General features: G+C 56.2%; 2 protein-coding genes across 3 annotated transcripts; one reads left to right on the top strand and one right to left on the bottom strand.

The window, feature by feature from the left end:
- The first annotated feature begins 297 nt into the window (after nucleotides 1-297).
- Taldo1 (transaldolase 1) lies at nucleotides 298-8,648 on the top strand. Its single transcript, XM_076847839.2, has 8 exons — nucleotides 298-454; nucleotides 3,507-3,630; nucleotides 5,490-5,597; nucleotides 5,893-6,024; nucleotides 7,247-7,422; nucleotides 7,582-7,779; nucleotides 8,065-8,210; nucleotides 8,456-8,648. Exons 1-8 carry the CDS (start codon nucleotides 358-360, stop codon nucleotides 8,486-8,488), a joined length of 1,014 nt encoding a protein of 337 aa, XP_076703954.1. The 5' UTR covers nucleotides 298-357; the 3' UTR covers nucleotides 8,489-8,648.
- Nucleotides 8,649-11,607: 2,959 nt separating this feature from the next.
- Nucleotides 11,608-17,007, bottom strand: Gatd1 (glutamine amidotransferase class 1 domain containing 1). Of its 2 annotated transcripts, XM_076847840.1 has the most exons (8): nucleotides 16,892-17,007; nucleotides 15,176-15,252; nucleotides 14,380-14,485; nucleotides 13,857-13,964; nucleotides 13,147-13,241; nucleotides 12,575-12,668; nucleotides 12,218-12,329; nucleotides 11,608-12,103 (listed from the first exon to the last, which is right to left on the bottom strand). In XM_076847840.1, the coding sequence occupies exons 1-8, from the start codon at nucleotides 16,953-16,955 to the stop codon at nucleotides 12,097-12,099; spliced, it is 663 nt and encodes a 220-aa protein (XP_076703955.1). In that variant the 5' UTR covers nucleotides 16,956-17,007; the 3' UTR covers nucleotides 11,608-12,096. The 2 variants fall into 2 exon arrangements, with proteins under 2 accessions (XP_076703955.1, XP_076703956.1); XM_076847841.1 differs by lacking the exon at nucleotides 11,608-12,103 and having other exon boundaries at nucleotides 12,214-12,329.
- Between the last annotated feature and the right edge of the window lie 3,918 nt (nucleotides 17,008-20,925).

Below are 20,925 nucleotides of genomic sequence, written 5' to 3'. Positions count from 1 at the left end.
AGGAAGGAATGCACTGTCGGGCCGCACCGATGCGTGCGGGGGCTGCATCCCTCTGATACGTGGTGGTTTAAGAGGCGAAGCTGGGTGCAGAGACGCCCCTGGTCCCAGCACGCGGGAAGCTGAAGCAGGAGGGTCGCTTGAGCCCAGCAGTTCCAGGCCAGCAAAGCTCCTCGCTGAGAAGAGGGGCGGCGATCGTCCACCGCCCCAAGGCCCTGGGGCCAACCGGATCCAGCCGGCGCCGGGGGCGGGGCTCTCCCCCTCCCTCTGGGGCGGGGCGCCGTCTCCGATTGGCCGGGGCTCGCGGGGCATTGTGGGCCGACGCGCTCCCCGCCTCGCCGTCGCTGCCCGCGCCTCGCCATGTCGGGCTCCCCGGTGAAGCGCCAGAGGATGGAGTCCGCGCTGGACCAGCTGAAGCAGTTCACCACCGTGGTGGCCGACACAGGCGACTTCCACGGTGAGGGGCACGAGGCGGGCCGCGCGGTGCACGCGCCCTGCCGGCCACGGCGTCCCCAATTCCGGGCCGCGGACCCAGATGGTGGCTCCCGGGGCGGGGCCTGGCGGACGCCGGGGCCGGAGGTCAGGGGCTGGGTCAGGGGTCGGGCCAGAGGAGACTGGGGCTCAGACTCGGAGGTCAGCGGGCCCGAGGGAGCTAAGGATCCAGGGTCCGGGAAGAGCGGGGCTGCGAGTCGGGCCGGAGGGGACTGGGAACCAGGGTGAAGGACAGGGCCAGGGTCTGGGGTCGCAAAACAGCAGAGCCGGGGGTCAGGGGCGGAGTCTGGGACGGAGCAAGGGAAGAGGGGACTAGGGATTAGGGAAGACTGGGGCCAGGGAGTCCCGCAAGAGGGCCTAGGGATCAAGGGTGAGGGTCTGGCGTGGGCTGGGGTCTGGGAAGAGTGGGATGGGGGTCAGGAGAGGGGTGTGTCAAGGGAGAGCAGGCTGGCTGTTAGGGAAGATCCTCCGTGGACTCTTGAGTCCAAGGGTTAGTCCTCCCCAGCCTCCAGATGGAGGTTGGACTGCATCCCTTCCTCAGCAGCAAGGTCTGCAGGACCCCATACCAGTCTGGGAGCTTCCAGGACACCAGGAGCCCCTTGTGAAATGTCAGTCAGTGGGTGGGGAGTTTTTTCAGCACTGATCCCAGGCGTTCAGCCTTTGATAGCACAGGCATAGCTCTTTGGTTTGGTGCAGGTTCAGGACCACTGGCTGGACACCTGCCTTCAGCCTGTTGCTCTCGCTTTCCTGTGTGTAGCTGGTGACTTGTGGCAGGTGCTGGACTTAAATGGACATCCTCCCCAGCTGAGCCTGGTGGGTCAGAACCATGCACCGAACAAAGCAAAGGGTCTGTTGTTAGAATTGAGATTGTCTAGGCTTGGAGCGAACTTGGGTTCACAGTCGTGGTCACTGTGAACAATAAGACTGAGGACAATTATGAAATGTTCCACTGATGTAAGCACCCAATACCAAAGCACCTTCCTCTTTTCTGCTTTCTCATGGTGACTTGAGAAACAGGCTTTAATTCCTCTTGTTAACTGAGTAAGTGCATTGTTTATCTAGCTGAGCCTTGGAGAGTGATTAGGCATATTTGGCTGCTTAAATATAAAGCATGGACTTAGCGACTGGCTTGGGGTCTGGCTGCGTACACCAGATTCCTTGACAGAAGTTCTGGGCTCTACTAGAGGATTTCAAGAGATCCAGTTGGAGTTGTGAGCTTCTTCCCTGCCCTGTAGCCCAGGTCCCTTGAGAGTACCTTCACAGTGTTGTATCTGTTTCTGCTCCTCTGCTCTTTCCCTTCTTAGCATTGATAATAGTTTGCAATATTTGCTCAATGGACAGAGCCCTTATCTGCAGCACTCCCTGCTCTCCTTCCAGGTAGAGCAGGGGTTTCCCTCAGGCAACCAGGAGGGACCTGGGAAGTTATTTTTAGAAATCTCTAAACCAAGCACTGTCTTTTTAAAATGAGTGAGTTTTTTTAAATATATATATATTTTTAAGTTTTAGATGGACACAATATCTTTATTTTACATTTATGTGGTGCTGAGGCAAACACTCTACCAACTGAGCTATAGCCCTAGCCCCACTTTTTTATTTTACTTAGAAACAGGGTCTCACTGAGTTGCTTAGTGCCTTGCCATTGCTGAGACTGGCTTTGAACTCGTGATCCTCCTGCCTCAGCCTCCAGAGCCACTGGGATTACAGGCCTGTGTCACCATGCCTGGCTTTATTGTTGTTGTTGGTTTGCAGTGCTGGAGATTGAACCCAGGGCCTCTTCCATGCTGGGCAGATGTTCTACCACTCAGCTACACCCCCAACTCTTTTATTTTGAGACAGTCTCAAAAATAAGTTGCTGAGCCGGGCTTGGTGGTACATGCCTGTAATCCCAGCAGCTCCAGAGGCTGTGGCAGGAGGATAGGGCTGGGGATGTGGTTCAATGTCAAGTGCCCCTGAGTTCAATCCCTCATACCCACCCGCCAGAAAAAAGTTTCTGAGGCTGGGATTACAAGTACTCTCACTCTATCCTGGCCTTGGTTTTGTTTTCAAGAGCAGTTTATTGGAAGTTGGCTGTGTTAGGTGGTAATTGGTGAGCACTCTACCACTGAGCCACAACCCCAGCCCTAAAATGAGTGAATATTAACGATTTAATTGTCAATATTAATATAATACAGTGGAATGCTCCATTCCAGGAGCACTGCTGAGTGAGTTCTGGCACACCTGAGCCTCCACCATGCCAAAGCACACTTTCCTAACTCCTCAACAAAGTTTCAAAATCAGCCCAGAGAGCCCAGGAACCCTTCCCCCGGTTGTGTCCAAACCAGGAACTAGGCACTGGTGTGAACTGTGCCGCCTGCAGGTCTGGCTCAGTGCTCCCCAGTCCGTGTCTACATTGGAGGTATCTCTGCCGTGGTTTCATAACATGTAGATTTGTGTAGCCAGCGCAGTAGTTGGGACAGAACTGTTCTGGTCTTAGAGATCCCCTTGCAGTTCTTAATCTGTTCACCATCTCTACAGCTTTGTCATCAAAGGACACTTTAAAAATACTTAAGTGTCAAATAAACTTGCTGAACCCGCATATCCCCTGGCACAGTTGGCCATCTGCTGTTCTTATGCCCATTCCATTCAGACAGGGGGTCTGCAGGACCTCAGGTTGAGCCTCATTGCCTTCTCTGAATTCCTGAGAAAGAACTAATGTGTTAAAAGAGACTGTATTTATTGCAGCGAGCACCCAGGATCTATTCACTGGACCAGTGCCTCCCAGTGGCCATTGGGCAGCAGGACACACACTTTGCCCTGGAGCTGAAGCCAGCTCTGGCAGGGCATGCTTGCTTCCTTGCTTTCATGCCTCTTGTTGCCTCTTGTCTGATAACTGCAGACAGTGCTCCTGGCCAGTCTCTGTGGTAGGAAGCTGTGAAGGCATTTGTCCCCATGTCTTGCTTGGAACCCAGACCACCCTGGGGGCTCCCAGTGAGGTTTCAGCTGTGCTTACTTCCCTGCTTTTGAAAATTATTTCCTAGCCATCGATGAGTACAAGCCCCAGGATGCCACTACCAACCCGTCCCTGATCCTGGCTGCCGCACAGATGCCCGCCTACCAAGAGCTGGTGGAGGAGGCCATTGCCTATGGCAAGAAGTTGGGCGGGTAAGTGTGAGGGCCCAGCAGGTCTCAGTGGTCTCTGTGGCCTGGTGTCCCTCCTGTCCTGTCCTTCTGTTTACTGGCGTATGCTCCTCAAGGCATGAGTGTGCAGGTGACAGTGGTGCCATTGTGGACACCCCTGGGGCCCTCCTCTGCCTCTGTGGCTAGACTCTGGCAGCTGCTGGTCTGCCTTCTGTTGTTTTATCATTTTTTTTAACATTGTTTTATTATTTTTTTAACGTAGTGCTGAGGATCAAACCCAGTGCCTCATGCATGTGAGGCAAGTACTCAACCATTGAGCTATAACCCTAAAGCACAGTCCAGTGAATTGTGGTAACATTTGTGCACTGGTGTCTATCACAGTACTCTTTCCAAGAAACCACAGACCTGCCCTTGATATCCACAAGTTTGCATTTTCTAGACATTTGACAGGTGTGACTCTTCCTGAGGTCAGCTTCAGCTGGGTACAGTGGCCTGCAGGTGCTCTGCCAGATCTTGTATGACAATGCTTGCACTGACTGGCCCGCCCTCCCCACTGCAGCTGCTCCCTGTCTCCTCCTCTCACAGTGCTCCTGCAGTGGGATTGCCAGCTGGGTTCTGCTCGCGAGTCCAGGTGGCCCATGAGCTCTTCTGTGTTACTAGCTTAAGACCTCTTTGTGTGCAGTGGGCTGACAAGGACTGTCACCTTTTGGTCACCTTGGAACAGCACCTGCCTCTACCTGTTGTCTGCCCAGGCAGCTTGGGAAAGAGTAAAAAAATAACTTTTCAAACTTAGATCTTACTGAGGTTCAGTTACAGACAGTTCATCCTGAGCACAGGTCAGAGGTGGGTGAAACGGGACATACACTGTGACAGCCACAGCCAAGGTTTTCCCAGGTCTCCCTCTCCTGTCTCTTTCTTGTCCCTGTAGTTTTGCCTTTTCCAGATTATCAAAGTATATGACGCTGTCTGATTTTTTAAATTTTTTTTTTTAATTGTAGATGAACACAATACCTTTTATTTGTTTGTTTTAATTTGGTATACATGACAGCAGAATGCATTTCAGTTCATAGTACACAAATTGAGCACAATTTTACATTTCTCTGGTTGTAAACAAAAGTAGAGTCACACCATTTGTGTCTTCATACATGTACCTAGGGTAATGGTGTCCACCTCATTCCACCATCCTCCCTTTTATTTATTTTTATGTGGTGCTGAGGCTCAAACTCAGTGCCTCACATGTGCTAGGCAAGTGTAGTACCATTGAGCCACAACCCCAGCCCTTGGTTCTTTTTGACATATAATTACAAGTATCTATGGGGTACAGGGTGATAATTTATGTATACAATGTGTATGGTCAAATCAGCGTGATTAGTTTTCCCTCTCCTTAAACATTTGTCATTTCTTTGGGTGAAAAGGTAAGTTTTTACAAGTGACAGAAGATAGAAGGATTCAGTTTGAGGAGATGAGAGCATGCTAGAGATGGGTATGGTGGTGGCTGCATAACAGGGTCAGTGTGCGTACTGTCACCAAGCTGTGTATTTAAAATGGTTAAAATGGCAAATTTTTATGGTATAGGTATTTTACCACAGTAAAATAATGTTTTAGAGAGGAAAAAAGAGCTGGGTATGGTGGGCACATCATCCAGCAGCTAGGCAGGGCAGGAGGATGGCAAGTTCCAGGCTAGCATCAGCAACTTAGTGAGGCCCAATCAAAATGAAAAAGGGCTGGGGGGTGTGGTAGAGCACCCCCAGGTTCCATCCCTAGTACCAAAAACCAACCAACCAACCAATGGAGGAGGAAACTGGCTTGGAACTTGCAGCATCTGTTCTGTGAGTGCCAGTGCCTCACAGCTTCTAACTCAGCTCTTTCCCTCTGGATTTTAGGCCACAAGAAGACCAGATTAAAAATGCTATTGATAAACTCTTCGTGTTGTTCGGAGCAGAAATACTGAAGAAGATTCCAGGCCGTGTGTCCACAGAAGTAGACGCCAGGTGGGAATGCTTGGGGAGACAGCCCAGTGGCTGCTCCTGTCTGTGGCCTCTGGTAGCAGTAGCTCTGGGGAGGAGGCCTGCTCCTCTGTGGTCACTGATGGCCTGCTGCTGCCTGCTCTCTGGGTGTTGGCGGCCTCTCATGAACAGAGCTGCACACGGCCCAAGACTGGGTCATGTTGCTCCCTGAGACTTACCTTGCACTCAATGCTGACTCGGGGTACCCTGCTGCCAACTTGATGTTCCTGGTGGGTTCCCTGCGAGCTCTGAGGGGCCTGTGGTCCCCCTGCCCTCACAGGCTCTCCTTTGATAAGGATGCAATGGTGGCCCGAGCCAGGCGCCTCATTGAACTCTACAAGGAAGCTGGAGTCAGCAAGGACAGAATTCTTATCAAGCTGTCATCCACTTGGGAGGGAATTCAGGCTGGAAGGTAAGTGTCCCCTGCTCCAGGCCAGCCCAGGAAGTGCCCTTTCACACCAGCTGGCAGGTGGTATCTTTCAGTCTTCCCAGTCAAGGATAGCCTAAATTTACTTAGTTTGAAAAAGTAAACTGTTGCTATACAAATTACATGCTCAAAGTGAAAGAGACGGGAAATGTGAAAACCAGAGTGCAACTGCCCTGTCTCAGCCAGAGGGAGCCACGTTGGTAACAAGATTAGCTGGCCTGGGAGGCCATGGTTTGCCGTCTGCTGCTGTAGCTGCACCTTCTTCCACCACACCCTGTGCAGCCACTGATTCAGCCCTCTTAAGTAGACAGGGGACGTGTGGTGTGGGCCCTCATGTCTGGCTGACTCCACCCTATGGCAGGTGTCAGTGCATTGTTCTGTCTGCATCTGAGTGATGCTCCCTGTTGAGTGGACCACTGAGCCGTCTGCTAGCTTTTGGACTTTTTTTTTTTCTTTTTTTTTTTTTTAAGATAGAGATGAGCGAGAGAATGAATTTTTTTAATATTTATTTTTTGGTTTTTGGCGGACACAACATCTTTGTATGTGGTGCTGAGGATCGAACCCGGACCGGACCGCACGCATTCCAGGGGAGCATGCTACCGCTTGAGCCACATCCCCAGCCCTCTTTTGGACTCTTATAAATAATGTGTGAACGTGGGTGTGCACATCTTGGTGCAGATGCATGTTTTTGCTTCTTGTGAGCAAATGTTGAGGAGTGGGGTCGCCGGGCCACATGGTCAGTAGAGGAGCTGTGCCAGCATGGCATAAGCTCTGCAGCCAGACTTGGTCACCTGAGTCTAGTCCACCTTTGAAGCTGGTCCCCGAGAGGGAACTTAGACTGGAGGGGCCTCAACAGAGGCTTGACTATCCCAGCCCACACCCGGGCCATGTGACAAAAGGCCAGGGTGTCCACAGTAGATAGGCGGGTGTTGGGTGAGGGGCCCAACATCCAAGGGACTTCTGTTGAGAGAGGTTGGGGCTGTGGGCTTGCTGCAGGCACCGGGGAGGACTGGGTCCCAGCTGTGGTTAGAGGTGATGCAGCCTCCGACAAGGTGAGGACTGGGTTCCAGTGCGGCAGGCATGGACTTGAACCTCCCTGGCCTCTGTCCAGCTAGACCCCACTGAGGCCCAGGTTGTGCTTGGCTGTGGATGGGCTCTTCCTGCTTCCCATGTGAAAGACACTCAGCCTCACCTGCCTGCCCCACAGGGAGCTGGAGGAGCAGCATGGGATCCACTGCAACATGACACTGCTCTTCTCCTTCGCCCAGGCTGTGGCCTGTGCTGAGGCAGGTGTGACGCTCATCTCCCCCTTCGTGGGGCGCATCCTTGATTGGCACGTGGCAAACACAGACAAGAAGTCCTATGAGCCCCTGGAGGATCCTGGTGAGCTGCCTTTTGAGGTCATATGTGCGGGGGGTGCATGTCAGTGAACAGCGAGCTGCCCGTGTGCCCCCAGAACAAGGTCAGAGAGACAGGGCAGGGTGGGGGACCGCGGCTCAGTGCTGCTGGAGCTGTCCTGGAACATGGCTAGGTCTCTTCCAGGGGTAAAGAGCGTCACCAAAATATACAACTACTATAAGAAGTTTGGCTACAAGACCATCGTCATGGGTGCCTCCTTCCGCAACACGGGCGAGATCAAAGCACTGGCAGGCTGTGACTTCCTTACCATCTCACCCAAGCTCCTAGGGGAGCTGCTTAAGGACAGCACCAAAGTGGCACCTGTGCTCTCAGCCAAGACAGGTAAGGCCCTGGGCCCAGAAGAGGCCACAGGCTGCCCAGCCCTGGCTCTGTCCTGGCGATTCTGTGGACCCCTTGTCCAAGGACCATGTGGCACCAAGAGGCAAGGAGTGAGGCTCGGCAGAGGGCTGTTCCCCTGATGTGGGTCAGGTTGTTGGCAGAACCCTGCAGACTGTCCCTTGCAGGGGACCAAGGGCTTTCTTGATGGTTACACCAGGCCTAGAGCCTTAGGCCAGCTGTGGGCCTGAGGGACCGGGCCAGGCACAGAGGGCTGTGGTGTCTCCCCAGCCCAGGCTAGCGACTTGGAGAAGATACATCTGGACGAGAAGGCCTTCCGCTGGCTGCACAATGAGGACCAGATGGCTGTGGAGAAGCTCTCTGATGGGATCCGAAAGTTTGCTGCTGATGCTGTTAAGTTGGAGCGGATGCTGACGGTGAGTTTCACGTGGGCAGGGCAGCCTCCTCGGCTTGACCCCAGGAAACCAGGCCTGGCAGGGCACAGTTGGAACTCTGGGGACCCTGGGTGCCATTCATCTGCCATGTGTTAATTGACCTACCTGCCCAGACCCTCCTGGAGCCTGGGAAGTTCTGGGGACTCTCTGGCCCAGCCCATATGTACAGTGGCCTTGGTGGGGGTGCCAAGGATTCACTGTGCAGTTCACTCTGTGCTCATTCCTAGGAACGAATGTTCAGCACAGAAAATGGCAAGTAGTAGCGTCTGAGGCTGGACCCCAGACCTGGGGCTGACTGCACATGGCTTGTGATGAATCTTGCATTTTTTAAGCAATCGGAACAGTGATGGATCATAGGTTTCTGATTTTTTTTTTTTTTGTAAAATTTGCCTACTGCATTAAAGCAATTGCTTTTCCTGTGCTGTGTGTCCCTTGTTCCTTTAGCACCAACTGACATTGACTATGACCTAGGAGATGGGGTTAAGGGCAAGATCCCTGATGACGGCCGTTGGGATACCCCAAACTGTCACAACACGCGACTAAACCAGTCAGGGTCACGCCAGGTGAACCGGGCTGGCATGAAACAATCAGAGACAGAGAAACACCTTTTCCTTTGGGTTCTGTGACAGCTCCTTTAACCCAGCTCCCACAGAGGAGGCAAGGAGTGTTGGGGGGGGCAGGGGGAGGGGAGAGAGGAAGGAGAAGCCATTCAAATGAGGCAAGGGGTAGGATTACAAAGGAACAGGTGAGTTACTCAATCCCAGTGGTCATGCCTACACCTGAAGCCATGCCTTGCTATCCAAAGCTGGGACAAGGCCCAAGTCACTAATGTAGTAACTGGTCAGAGTCGTCCCCCCCGCCCCCGTGTCAGGACTTGAAGGTCATCTGAATGGGGCAGCTCCCAGCACCAAGCAGTTGCATCTTTCCTCACTCAGAGCTGGTGGTCACAGGCCTTTAGCTTTAAAGGTGGGCCTTGCCCGGGGTGGTCACAGCCAGACCTCAGGGCAGCATCAGGCACCGCGTGTCAGTGGCTTTCTGCTCTGGGCCCAGGCTGCCCTGTCCTGAGCAGGTTCTGGTAAGGCTGGTGGTACCACTTGTGGGAGAGCAACATGCACTGGTACCAGTGTCACCCACATGTGGAAAACCCAGGAAAGCAGAACATTTACACCAACCTTGGACGGCCCAAGCACCTAGACTCTAGGGCCAGAGCCTGGGGGAGCAGTTGGCAAGGCCCCACCACTCCAAGGCAGCCACCACCTTTCCCCACCAAGCTTGAGCCTGCCTCCAGGGACGCCAAGGCAAGTAGGGGTGGCATGGCTTCATGCCTGTAGACACCCATGTCCAGCAGGTCCCTCACTCCCCAGCAGCACAACACGCAGGCAAGGGCCAAAGCCTCTACTGCCCCCAGCCCTCTCTACTCCGGCAATGTGCCTCCCAGTTGGAGAGCAGCAGCCGGGCCTTCAGGGGACACCAGGCTGTGTGTAAGCTTTGCGAATGTCACCTGCAGGCAGTGCTTACCATCCATGTGCCCCTCAACACTGATCAGAACCATGAGATACCCACTCAGTTGTTTCTGGATGTTTCATGTAAACACTTGAAGGCTTTGAGGACTAAGGGCTTTCTCAGCGCGGATCAGGCCTGCCTTGTTGTATATTAGCCCCCCTTTTTTTATGGCCAAACAGCTCACTATGGATACTGTTATTGATGGACACTAACAGAAGACACTGATGATATTCCATTGTGTTAAGCCACCATTTGTTGAGGGCCACAACCAAGTCAAGATGGCACCTGGCACTTTGCCAAGAGTGGTTTGTGAAGCAACGCCAGCTAGCCATTAAGATGATGGGGACTCCTTCTTGGCTGACTGCTGTATCTAGATGATGTTAATTAAGTTAAGCTGTGTGTAATTAGTTAAGTATATATACCTCTGCTGTCCAGCAGAGAAGCGGCTCCTGCTATCTCGGGTGCCCGCTACTTTGAGTTCTCGCTCAGTTCCTGCTGAGTTCACTCGCAATAAAGTAGTTCCCGCTTCAACCTTCAAGTTGAAGTCCCAGCCGGACTTCGGCAACCATTTGTCCTTTATTTATTTCTTGTGATCCTAGAGATGGAACCCAGGGCCTCACGCATGCCAGGCAAGTTAAGTGCTAATCATCGAGCCACACCCAGCCCTGTCTATTCACTGCCATGAACACCCATGTACCATTTTTATGTGGGCTGATTGTTTTTCTTGGGTAGATGTAAGCATGCCTTGCAAACACTGAGCAAGTGGGGAGAGCCTCATCCACTCAGTGGCCACTTTTTCTACCCCTTTGCGTTCCTCTTCCCCAGCCTGACACCCCACCTCCAGCCCCCAGAGGCTGGGCCCAGTCAGCCCACCTTGCATCTTCAAATCCATGTACACCTGGATCTGCACATGAGCTCAGGTGCAGCTGACCAGGCAGCATCTCTGAACAAGTCTCAGCAGTGTTGTCCCCCAGAACTCACAGAAACCTGACCCCAAGGCAACAGTGTTTGGAGGCGGGACCTCTGGGAGGTAACGATGTTGAGGGTAGCGTGCCCATGAATGGGACCAGTGCCTTGCAGAGGGCCCCAGCAAGCTCCCAACTCTCCTGCCACGTGAGGGGCAGCCAGAGGCCCCTCTGGAAGCCAGGAGGCCGGACACTGGATGGGCCACACTTGGACCCTGGACTTCCAGTCTCCAGAACCATGAGATACATTTCTGTCCTCAAGAAGTCACTGGTTCTGTTTACTGTCACAGCAGCCTGAGCAGACCAGGATGTCATATCACCAGAGCTCGGGGCAGATGGTGGCGGCCCAAGGCCTGAAGTGGGGGTCTTGAACAACTTCCCAGTGTGAGTTGTGGGGTCCTGGTGACCTGCTTCCTTCTGCACTTAGACAAGAGGCCTCCCACAGGTCCCTGGCACTGGGAGCCTCCCTGGTGCCTGCCGTGGCAGGTCAGGGATGGGGCAGAGATCCAGGTGTAGGGCAAGAGGAACTGAGCTCTTCAGGAGCACCCACTCCAGGGCCAATGGGCTGCTCGCCAGATTCCCCCAGAGGACAGACAGCAAACAAGCTCTATCCAGGAGAAAGTGGCCGTGTACTGACCTGGCATTCCCAGCAAAGGCCGGTCCAGGGTTTGGGAAGCGGGGACTCATGCCATTCCCCTACCCAGAGCCCACCCATGGCCACTCCACCCAGGTGGAGCAAGTGAAAGGGCTGGAGGCTCAGCTGCCAGAGGCCAGAGACCAGAGGGCAGGCTTAGGGAAACAGCCCTTGTTTCCCCCCGCCCCCCAGTACTGGAGACTGAACCCAGTGGTACTCTACCCCGACCTACACCCCCAAATCACCAACATCACTAGAAAAAGAGACCCACAGCAGCAAGGGGTAAAAGAAGGCCAAGTTCTTCAGCATGACTCCTGGCAATTTCAACCAGTGTGGGAAACGTGGCTCCCAGAGAACTGTTCACGTTGGCAAGGGTCAGACACTGGAGGAAGCTCTGGCCTGCCAGCCCGGTTCTTAGCCTCTACCCACAGCTGAAGGGCAGGGCAGTGGCTGATCACAGGAGGCCCCTGTCCCTGGTCCCTTGCATCCAGCACCCTCCTGTGGGTGGTGAGCACTCTGAACTCTAACCAGTCCTCCCAGGGATGCAACCTGCAATTCTTGAGGACCACCCAGCAGCCAGCACAGTACCCATGGCACCCAAGGGCATCGTCCTCACAAGAGTTGACACCCTCAGGGCTGATTCCTGCAGGCATAACAGTCCCAGGAGCAATGGGGTCCTCAGAGGACAGCAGAAGACACAAGAGCAAGTCCAGCTGCTTTGGGGGATGCCCAGAAGAATGCCAAGAGGCAGTGTCCACCTGCAGGCTTATTTCCTATGGGACAGATGGGGTTGAGTCTTAGGTAGCGGTAGTGTACACCACAATATGGCCTGGTAGAGGGGCCAGTCAAGGCAGGAATCCAGCCAAAGCCCTTTCCCACATACTCACCGGCTGCTGCAGAGGAAGAGCAGGTTCTGCACAGCAGGGACAGTGGAGTTGGCATTCTGTCCGGTGACCAGGTGGCGATCCAGCACAACATGCACAGCATCTGGCTCGCTGGCTAAGAGGACCAAGGGTATAGGCCTCAGGTGCTGCATACCCCAGACTCACTCTTGCCACTGAGGGGTTGTGAGCACCAGACAGAGTCCAGTGGTCATCTGCAGGTCAGCCTGCCTGGGGCTGAGCCACCAGCCACAGGAGTCTACAGGCACACAACCTGGGGGCTGGCCTGGCTGGCTGCTCCCCAGGATGCAGCAAGTTACCCCCACCCATCTCCTGTGAACGTGGGGTGCCCACCCAGCTCACCACTGAAGCCAGCACCCGAGTCCTTCACGAAATCCTCTACCACCAGTGGCAAGCGGGCGAAGCCAGGAGCCCTTACGAGCTCATACACAGAGGGCTGCAGGGGCAGAGGGCTGAGTTAGACCCACAGCCCCCAACCACTCTTTTCTTATCTGCTAACCACCCCTATTCAAAAGGTTGACCCTAAGGGTCAGGCAGCTCAAACCACAGGGCATCAGATGAGACCCTCACCCATCGCACAGTGGTGAGGAAGCAAGATGAGGTGGGGGCTGCTGCTGAGGCAGGTGGCAAGGGACCAGGGCAAGGCCAGCCACCCTGCCCCATGGGGTGGCCCTGGAGACAAACCCACTACATCTAGAAGGCCTGACTTTCCTGACACAATGATGAGCTGGCAGCCTGGGGGTGACCCCTTCCTGGACTCCCATAATGCACACACATGAGGGTCTGACCCCCAAAGGTCCCAGTCTACCCCCACCCTTATTTCCATGTGCTCAGTTCAGAAAAGACACAGGGACAGCAGTCATAGCGCCCACAGGAGTCTGACTGAGGATACTGGCTGTCCCTGAGGCACTCACCCCTGTAAGGCTGTAGCCGTGGAACACCCAGGACCTGTCCTCACTGGTGGCACAGCACAGGGCAGCAACACCATGGCCGATGGCACAGATGGGCTCTGTAAACAGTAAGGCCGCCCAAGGCCCTGGATGCTGGCCTGGGCTTCCATCCCCTCCCAGGAGCTCCCCTATGCACTGGCCACCTGGCCACTGCCCAGAGCATACTTCAGGACTGGGTTTGGCCTCAGGCTCGGGGGCTGAGGTACATGCACAGGCAAGGTCCCCAGGGAGTTCCAGGCCCATTAACTGAGTGCAGATGGCCCTGCCTGCAGAGGAAGCCCTGTGAGGTGGGGAAGATACTCCCAGGTGGTGCCCCTGCCCAAGGGCTCCTGGCACTGGTGTGGTACCAAGGTAGAAAAAACCACAGCCTGTTCAGGTCCAGGAACTGGGTGCAACCCTGAGCTGTCTACATGCCGGTCCCTAAGGGATGTCCTGCTCCAGCCACTGACATGCCCTTCATAATGCCCCCATCCCCACCAACCCCCTTGGGAGCCCACAGGGAAGGGACCAAAGAGCATAGCGTTTGGGGGATCACTCCTTCAGTGTGAAGAGCAGAGTACACACCCACTGGCCTGTCACAATTGCCTGGCTTTCCACACCTGCCAACTGGCTGGAGAAATGACCACATCCCACCCAGCATCTGCCCACCCACCCTCCAGTTTCTTGTCACCTACTGCTCTCAGAGTGGAAATGCTGCAGGATTCGGGCCAGAGACCCACTGCTAGCCAGGTCAGCCAGGGCCCCAGGACAGCTGGGGATCAGGAGGGCGTGGTACCGGGCACCTGTGGGGAGACACTGGCCACGAGGCCATGTATCAGTCACAAGGGTGTGGCCAGGGAAGACTCTCCACAAGGACCCACGGCTCCTCTCTGCCACACAGGCCAGATGGCATCACTGGTAGCTCCCCTACACAGACTACAGGCTGGAGCCCCATGCAGACTCCCAAGTGCCAAGCTTGACTTTTTCTTCTCCACATACTACCCCTTCCCCCGAGGAGCTCGGGAATCCTGGAGCCCTGATGTGGACTGGAAACTCCCCTGGACAGTCACAGCACTTCAGGGTAAGCCACAGGGTGGATTCAGGGGCAAAGCAGGGAAATGCACTGAGACCCCAAACCACCTGAACCCCCAACCCTTAAGCACACCACCCAGGGGCAGGGGGAACCTGTCAGCCCAGCAGGGAGTGGTCTCGGCCCACCGTCAATGGACTCGAGCTTGGCAGGGCTGGCGTAGGCCTTGAGGCGGAAGTCCTGCACCCAGCGTGCATTGCTCTCAGTCACATCCACGAAGTCTATAGCCTTCCCCTGTAGGAACAGAGCCCAAAGGCTGAAGGTCAGCATGGGGCAGGGGATCATCCACTGATGGCTCATAGGGAGTCTAGAGCACTGACCCACTGTAGACCCTCAGGGTACAGAGGCACCTGATAATGCAGTCAGCTTCACTGGCTGCCCTGGGCAGGGGTCACCCATGGATGACCCTGTCCCACCAGCAGCACACAGATGGGTCAGGCGCAAGAAAAACAACTGAGGAAAGCCCACAGAACCAGACTCAGTGTGGTAGCCAGGGCAGTCCCACACCTGAGCTGATGCACCTGGAGGTCTCTACTGTAGCCCACCACATCCTACTCTCCCTGGGCCCACCACTAGTGGGCAGGGAATTCCTCCTAGAGAAGACACGTCCCTTCACAAAGACCGACCCTCCTCTCTCAAGTCCCCGCACCAGGACCAAACCTCTCTCACTTGAAGATGTGTAGAAACAGACCACAAGGAAAAATTCTCCCTCACCTCTGTGGCATCAGAGCCCAGGAAATGGGCACCGGGGCTTGGAGGAAGCCACCAGATTTTGTTGCAGACCCCTCACCCCAAGCCAGCACCCTCTGGGTCATACTAACTGCAGAGGGCTCACCACTCCTAAGAAGCCATGGCACTTTGTGGCCTCACCCCAAGAGAGGCAGGGACCTCATGTATCCACTGGAGACGGATGGCTGAACTTACCCCAGGAGTGGCCACCTGCAGGTTGAAGGCAGCACTGGCCAGCGTGAAGCAGTGGAGGAAGGACTGAGCTGACACTCCTGCAGGAGAACAGTTCTGCTAGGTACCCCCACCCCCACCCCCACCCCAGGAGGCTGCCCAGGTATTCCTCTCCTGGTCCTGGAACCGCCCTTAGGAGTACCCCTTCTCTCCCACTCCAAGGCCCACCTCTTACAGCCCTTTGACAGGACAGCAGCCCTTCAAGTCCAGGAAGCTGAAGCTCAGACGATGCGATCAGAGGCGTACGGCCAGGTCTGTGCTCTGCCAGCCCTGACCAGAGACCTGCCAGCTGACCAGCAGCTCAGCATTGCCCTGGGGCCTGCTCTCCCTGAAGCTGGCCACCTCAACCTCGACCCGCAGGCCCCAACTAAATTGGGGGCAGGAAATAGCCCACTTCAACTGCCCACACCCTCCTCTTCTCTCACACAGCCACTACAGGCCTTTCCAAGGGAAAACCCAAGTGTGGGTTCCCTTTTACTCAACTCTTTCCCTGCAGAACCACCAGGGTCCAAGGCACCCTGGCTAGGAAAGAGAGACAGTGAGCAAAGCTTGCTCCCATGGAGGTGTGGCTGTAGCAAGAGGCAAAGGGACAGCGTTGGGTATCCTGGCCTGAGGAAGGAAACTCCAGGCCCAGGGTCCCTTCCTCCACTGAGCTCTGGGCTTCTGCCACTTCCACCAAGCTGTTCCCAGCCCACTTCTGCCTACCAAAGGACCTTTCCAAAAGGAACAAGGCTGGGCTGCCTTCTTCTCTTCCCTTTTCCTGCCTCCCTCTTTTCCTTTGGTGCTAGGGGTGTTTTTACCACCGACCTACACTCCCAGCCTTCTTTACTTTTTATATGAGACACGGCCTGCTGGCTACCTTGCCCAGGCAGACAGCGAACTTGCAATCCTCCTGCCTCAGGCTCCTGAGTCGCTGGGATTAAAGACCTTATCCCAGCCCGGCTACAGTGCTGTGACTTGTACATTCCTTCAATCCCGGGACCCAGTCCCTGAACCTCATTTTCTTCCTTATGCACTCTTGTTAGTTAACACACATTGACTGCAAAATGTCCACGTAGCAAAGACGGCCAACCTCCTCAAACCACTCCCAGCTTCTGCCCACGCAGTTCTTCCTACTCTCACTCCCTACCGACCCGTCCCGTCCACGGCCCACCGAGCCCGCTGGACTTTCCAGAGACGTCCAGGCCCACGTCCTCAACTCCTTTCCTGGACCACAGCAGGCCTGGCGCTCAGACCAGAGCCTCTGGAGATTCTCGACCCACACCTTCTGGGCTCCTCCAGCCTCCTTCGGGGGCGCCTCACTTGGGCTCCGGAGCTCAGCAGGCTCCATCCCCCCACCTCCGTGACGGTCCCCTAGCCCCCGTAACGTGACCTTGGGCTGGTCACTTCCTAGAGGACCCACGAAGGATTCGCGCGCTCGGCCCTCCCCCGCGGGGCACTTGGGTGCCTGCCGGGGACCCAGTGCGCGGCAGCGGAACCCCTGCTGTGCGGATCCCTGCGGTTCTGCCCAGCCCAGCAGCCTCTGTGCGCAGCACGTCCTGCGCGAGCGCGAGGCCGAGCCCGGACCAGGGGCACGCGAGGGCCGGCGCCACCTTCCCCGCCGCAGCCCGCTGCAGACACCCCAGGCCCGCGTGAGGTCCGGAGGGTCCCGGTCCCGAGTGACGCGCCCGTGCCACGCACCTTCCGCGGCGCCGCTGGCCACGAGGAGGCAGGCGGGCCGGCTGGGTAGCCGCTCGGACGCCATGGCCACGGGACGACGCCCGCCAGCGCGCGTGCTTGCGAGGGCGCCTGCGAGCGCGGGGCGGGGCGGAGCGGAGCGGGGCGCGCCTCCGGAGCACGCCGGCCACGCGCCGCACGGCGCATGCGCATCTGTCTCGGCGCGCGGGCTCGCGGCCGCAGGCGCGCGCCTCCCCAGCGGAACCCGCTGGAGGACCCCCGGACCCTGCGGCGTCCGAGTCCGCGGACCCGGGTAGACGCAGCCGGCCCCGGTCCTTTGGCTCTGCCGCCAGCGCCGGCGGGGCCGAGCGGGCGGCAGCGTGGACCCGGGGCCAAGACCCTGCGGCAGACTGGCGGCCGCCGCGTCCGGAGGTGAGGGCCGTGGAGCCGGGTGTGGCGGCGGGGACCTCACCCCAGGGGCAGGCCTGTCACCTCAGAGCAGTTGTGACTTCGCGGCCGCTCGGATTTTGCGTGCGCGCGGGGAGACGGGGGTGGGTAGTGCCCTTTTCCGAGAAGGGAACGTCTCCAGGGTGCTGCAGGCTGGGGAGGACCCCCGGACCCTGCGGCGTCCGAGTCGGCCAAGCTCAAGGCGGTTTTCCCCGACGCTGCACTTGCACGGGTGTCCGCGCGGGTTGGCCAGCCGGTAGGTGGTGTTCAAGTCCTGGGCTGAGGGAGGGAGGCTGGACCAAGCTGGTTGGTTGGTCAGGGGGTGGCTCCGCCAGTACCTGTTTCTCCAAGCTCTACTCCAACTAGGGAAACTTGTGATTGGAAACAGCCAGAGTGGCTGAGTCCTGGGCAGGGAGCCACCCTAGCACGCATCACCTCCCCAACTACTGGCCTCGACCTCCTGCCCAGCCCAGTCCAAAGGAGGAATTCCTGACCACCCACCAAAGGGCCAGCAGCCCCTGCTGTCATCCACTCCAGGGCCTCCAGCTCTGCAGCCAAGAGGAAGCTGGGCTTTTGGCATAGGCAGAGCTGAGGGTAGGGCTGGGAAGAGGGACAGACCTGAGCCTGCACCTAGTGTCCTATGCTGGAGATTTACAGGTCTGGGTCAGACCATAGGCTGGACTTAGCCACTGGAAAGCTTCTGGGTCTGTGGAAGGGGCATGCCCTCCCAGTGCTCATTGGTGGCACTTGGGAGCTGCAGGGTCTACCTGCTCACTCACCTGTCCTGTACTGCCCCTCAGGTGTTCCTAACACAACAGAGCTGGCTGAGCTTGCCACTGGTGCAGAACTGAGGCTCCAGGTGCTCTCCTGAGGGTGGCTCCATGCGGAGCGGGGCGCGCCTCCTTAGGCTCTAAAGAAGAGAATGAGGAGGAAGCCAAGGCCCATCCCTGACCCTGCAGCAAGGCTGGCATGTGCACATGCATGAAGCGCTGTGCCCACTGGTGGTAGTGTGCACTGAGTGTCTGCTGGGGGCAGGGCACCTGCCATATGATCCACAGAGCTGAGCAGTCGCACCCTGGAGAGAGTGACACAAATCTGAGTCCATGATATCTGTCCACAGTGACCTGTCTCTGTAAGCATCCTGGGCTTCCAGTGGGGCTAGCCTGTACAGTGCTCAGAGTTGGTGCAATGCCCACTCTCTAGGCTGGCACAGGTGCAGGTGTGAGGGAGGGCAGTTCCAACCAGGCACTAAGAGGGGCAGCTAGCCACAGGCCACATCCAGCACTCTAAGACCAGCTCCTCCTCATCTGGGGTCAGTGGTAAGGATATGCCAAAATGACCCCCTGTGGCCCTATCACATTCCCTAGGGTCAACCCCTGAGTGGGGGTGCCCATCAGGCAGTCTGTGCTGAGCAGTATCCCTGATGTGCCCACCCAGTGGTGCTAGCACATCTACCTCCAGGGACCTCCTGTTCCAGTGGGTTGAGCCGGTACCCCCACATCTCCCTGAGAGCAGCCCTGAAGGCTGGCCCCTAGGCATGATGAGGCTGTTTTGGGGGAGCAGAGGGCACATAGTTATTCTCAGGGCAGAACACAGGGGGCCTCTGAAAACCAGACAGGTCTGTAGCCAGCAGCCCAGGCCTGGGTGGGATCTCCTGGGAACGGTCCCAGACTGGGGCAAGGAGTCTCAGGGATTATGGGTCAGTGGCCCCATGATGAGGGGTGTCTGGGGCTGCATTTGGTAAGTGACCCGCTCCCCATCCTGCCCTACTGAGCCTCCTCCAAAGGCATTTGCCCAGTGTCAAATTGGAGGTTTTGATTGTGAGGCTCACTCACTTATACCCTGGATGTGGCTTTCTGGGGCATCGTGTTGCTGCTGTTCAAGGACCTGATCCACCTAGTGGTGAGTGCCAGGGAGGGGAGGTGAAGGGGGAGTCTGGGGCTGAGGACTGGAGTTCTGTCTGCCGGAGGAAGTGGCAGTGCCCTCAAGGCTGGGGCTTGCCTGTGTCTGAGACCCCAGGCCACAGGAACGCAGGGACTGTGGGTACACCGTACACCAAGGGAGAGGCTTTGAAGAGGATCATTGTTCCTTTGCTGTCTCTAGAGCTGGTTCCTGCTCGGATCCAAGGATAGGGCCAGGGCCTTTCCAGGAACACTCTGCCTTACAGGACTTTCCATGCTGCAGGATGTCCTGGGTGACTTCACTCTGGCACCCCTCCCTGTGCCTGCCGTGCAGGGACTCCTCAGTGCCAGACTTCTGACCATCCCGCAAGTCCCGTGGCACTACCAGCCCTGTCTGCCCAGTGCTTTTTTTTTTTTTTTTTGTCTGTCTGTCTGTTTTTTCCTCCTTCGGTGCTGGGAGTGGAACTCAGGGCCTTGTGCGTGCTATGCAAGTATATATTTTTATTTTTTTTAAGTTTATTTTTTTAGTTCCAGAGATTAAACCCAGTGGGACTTAACCACTGAGCCACATCCCCAGCCCATTTTTTTCTTACTTTGAGACAGGGTCTCACTAAGTTGCTGAGTCTGACTTTGAACTTAAGATCCTCCTGCCTCAGCCTCTTGATTCTCTGGGATTAGAGGCTTATGCCTCTAAGGAGGAGCCATGCCTGGCTCCTTTTTATTTTTAATTTTGAGACAGGGTCTCTCTGAGTTGACCAAGTTTGCTTCAAACTTGTGATTCTCCTACCTCAGCCTTCTAAGTGGATGGGCTTACAGTCCTGCGCTACAGTCCTGAGAAAATCCCCACACACAGTGGTGCCCCCAATTCCTCCTCTTTTTTTTTTTTAAGATTTATTTTTTAATTGTAGTTGGACACGATACCTTTATTTTATTTATTTTTATGTGGTGCTGAGGATTGAACCCGGGGCTTTGCACATGCTAGGCGAGTGCTCTGCTGCTGAGCCACAACCCCAGCCCCCCAATTCCCCTCTTTAATGACCAGGTGACAACCAGGTAGATTGCCTGGGAAGGGGTCTGCCCCGAGGCCAGAGGAAGCCCTTGGGGTGGCCCAGTGCCCACACAGCTCTTTTCCCTGAGGGATCAGGCTTAGGCTGTGGTCTGGCTGCTGCTGGGCTGGGCTGGAGTGTGGAGATGTAAACACCAGCACAGGTCACGGTATAGGCTGCCAGCACCTGCAGTGGTATCCACAGTACACACAGGATAGCTGAATGTACTGTCTGCCCTGCTGGCAGGCTTGGCCAGAAGAAGACCAACATGTGGGTGGTAGTGTTTGTGGCCCCTGAGGGGGTGATAGACCAGGAGGCAGGCCCCAGTGCTCAGGACATCAGGACAGGGAACATGCCTCATGCCTCAGGGTGCCATGAGGCTGCAGGGTGGTGGAACTTACCTCCGACTCACCTCCTGCCCCTGACCCACGCACCTAGGATGGGGTCCAGGATGATTGGGGAAGCAATGCCTACATCGCTGCGAGGTGTGCTCCTATCAAGGAGCCTCAGATAGATCCTTGATCCGGAAGGCACGGCCCTGCTCAGCTCAGCAGCCCTCCCTGCGTGGGCCAAGACACCAGGCAGGACATGTCCAGGCATTCAGAGACAGGTCATTGAGATGCTAGAGAGGAAGATAGTGGGCCCACATACCTGTTATGGACTC

The sequence above is a fragment of the Callospermophilus lateralis genome, chromosome 2 (genome assembly GCF_048772815.1).
Source record: "Callospermophilus lateralis isolate mCalLat2 chromosome 2, mCalLat2.hap1, whole genome shotgun sequence".
In the NCBI taxonomy this organism is placed as follows: domain Eukaryota; kingdom Metazoa; phylum Chordata; class Mammalia; order Rodentia; family Sciuridae; genus Callospermophilus; species Callospermophilus lateralis.
This window is presented reverse-complemented; position numbering and strand designations above follow the sequence as displayed.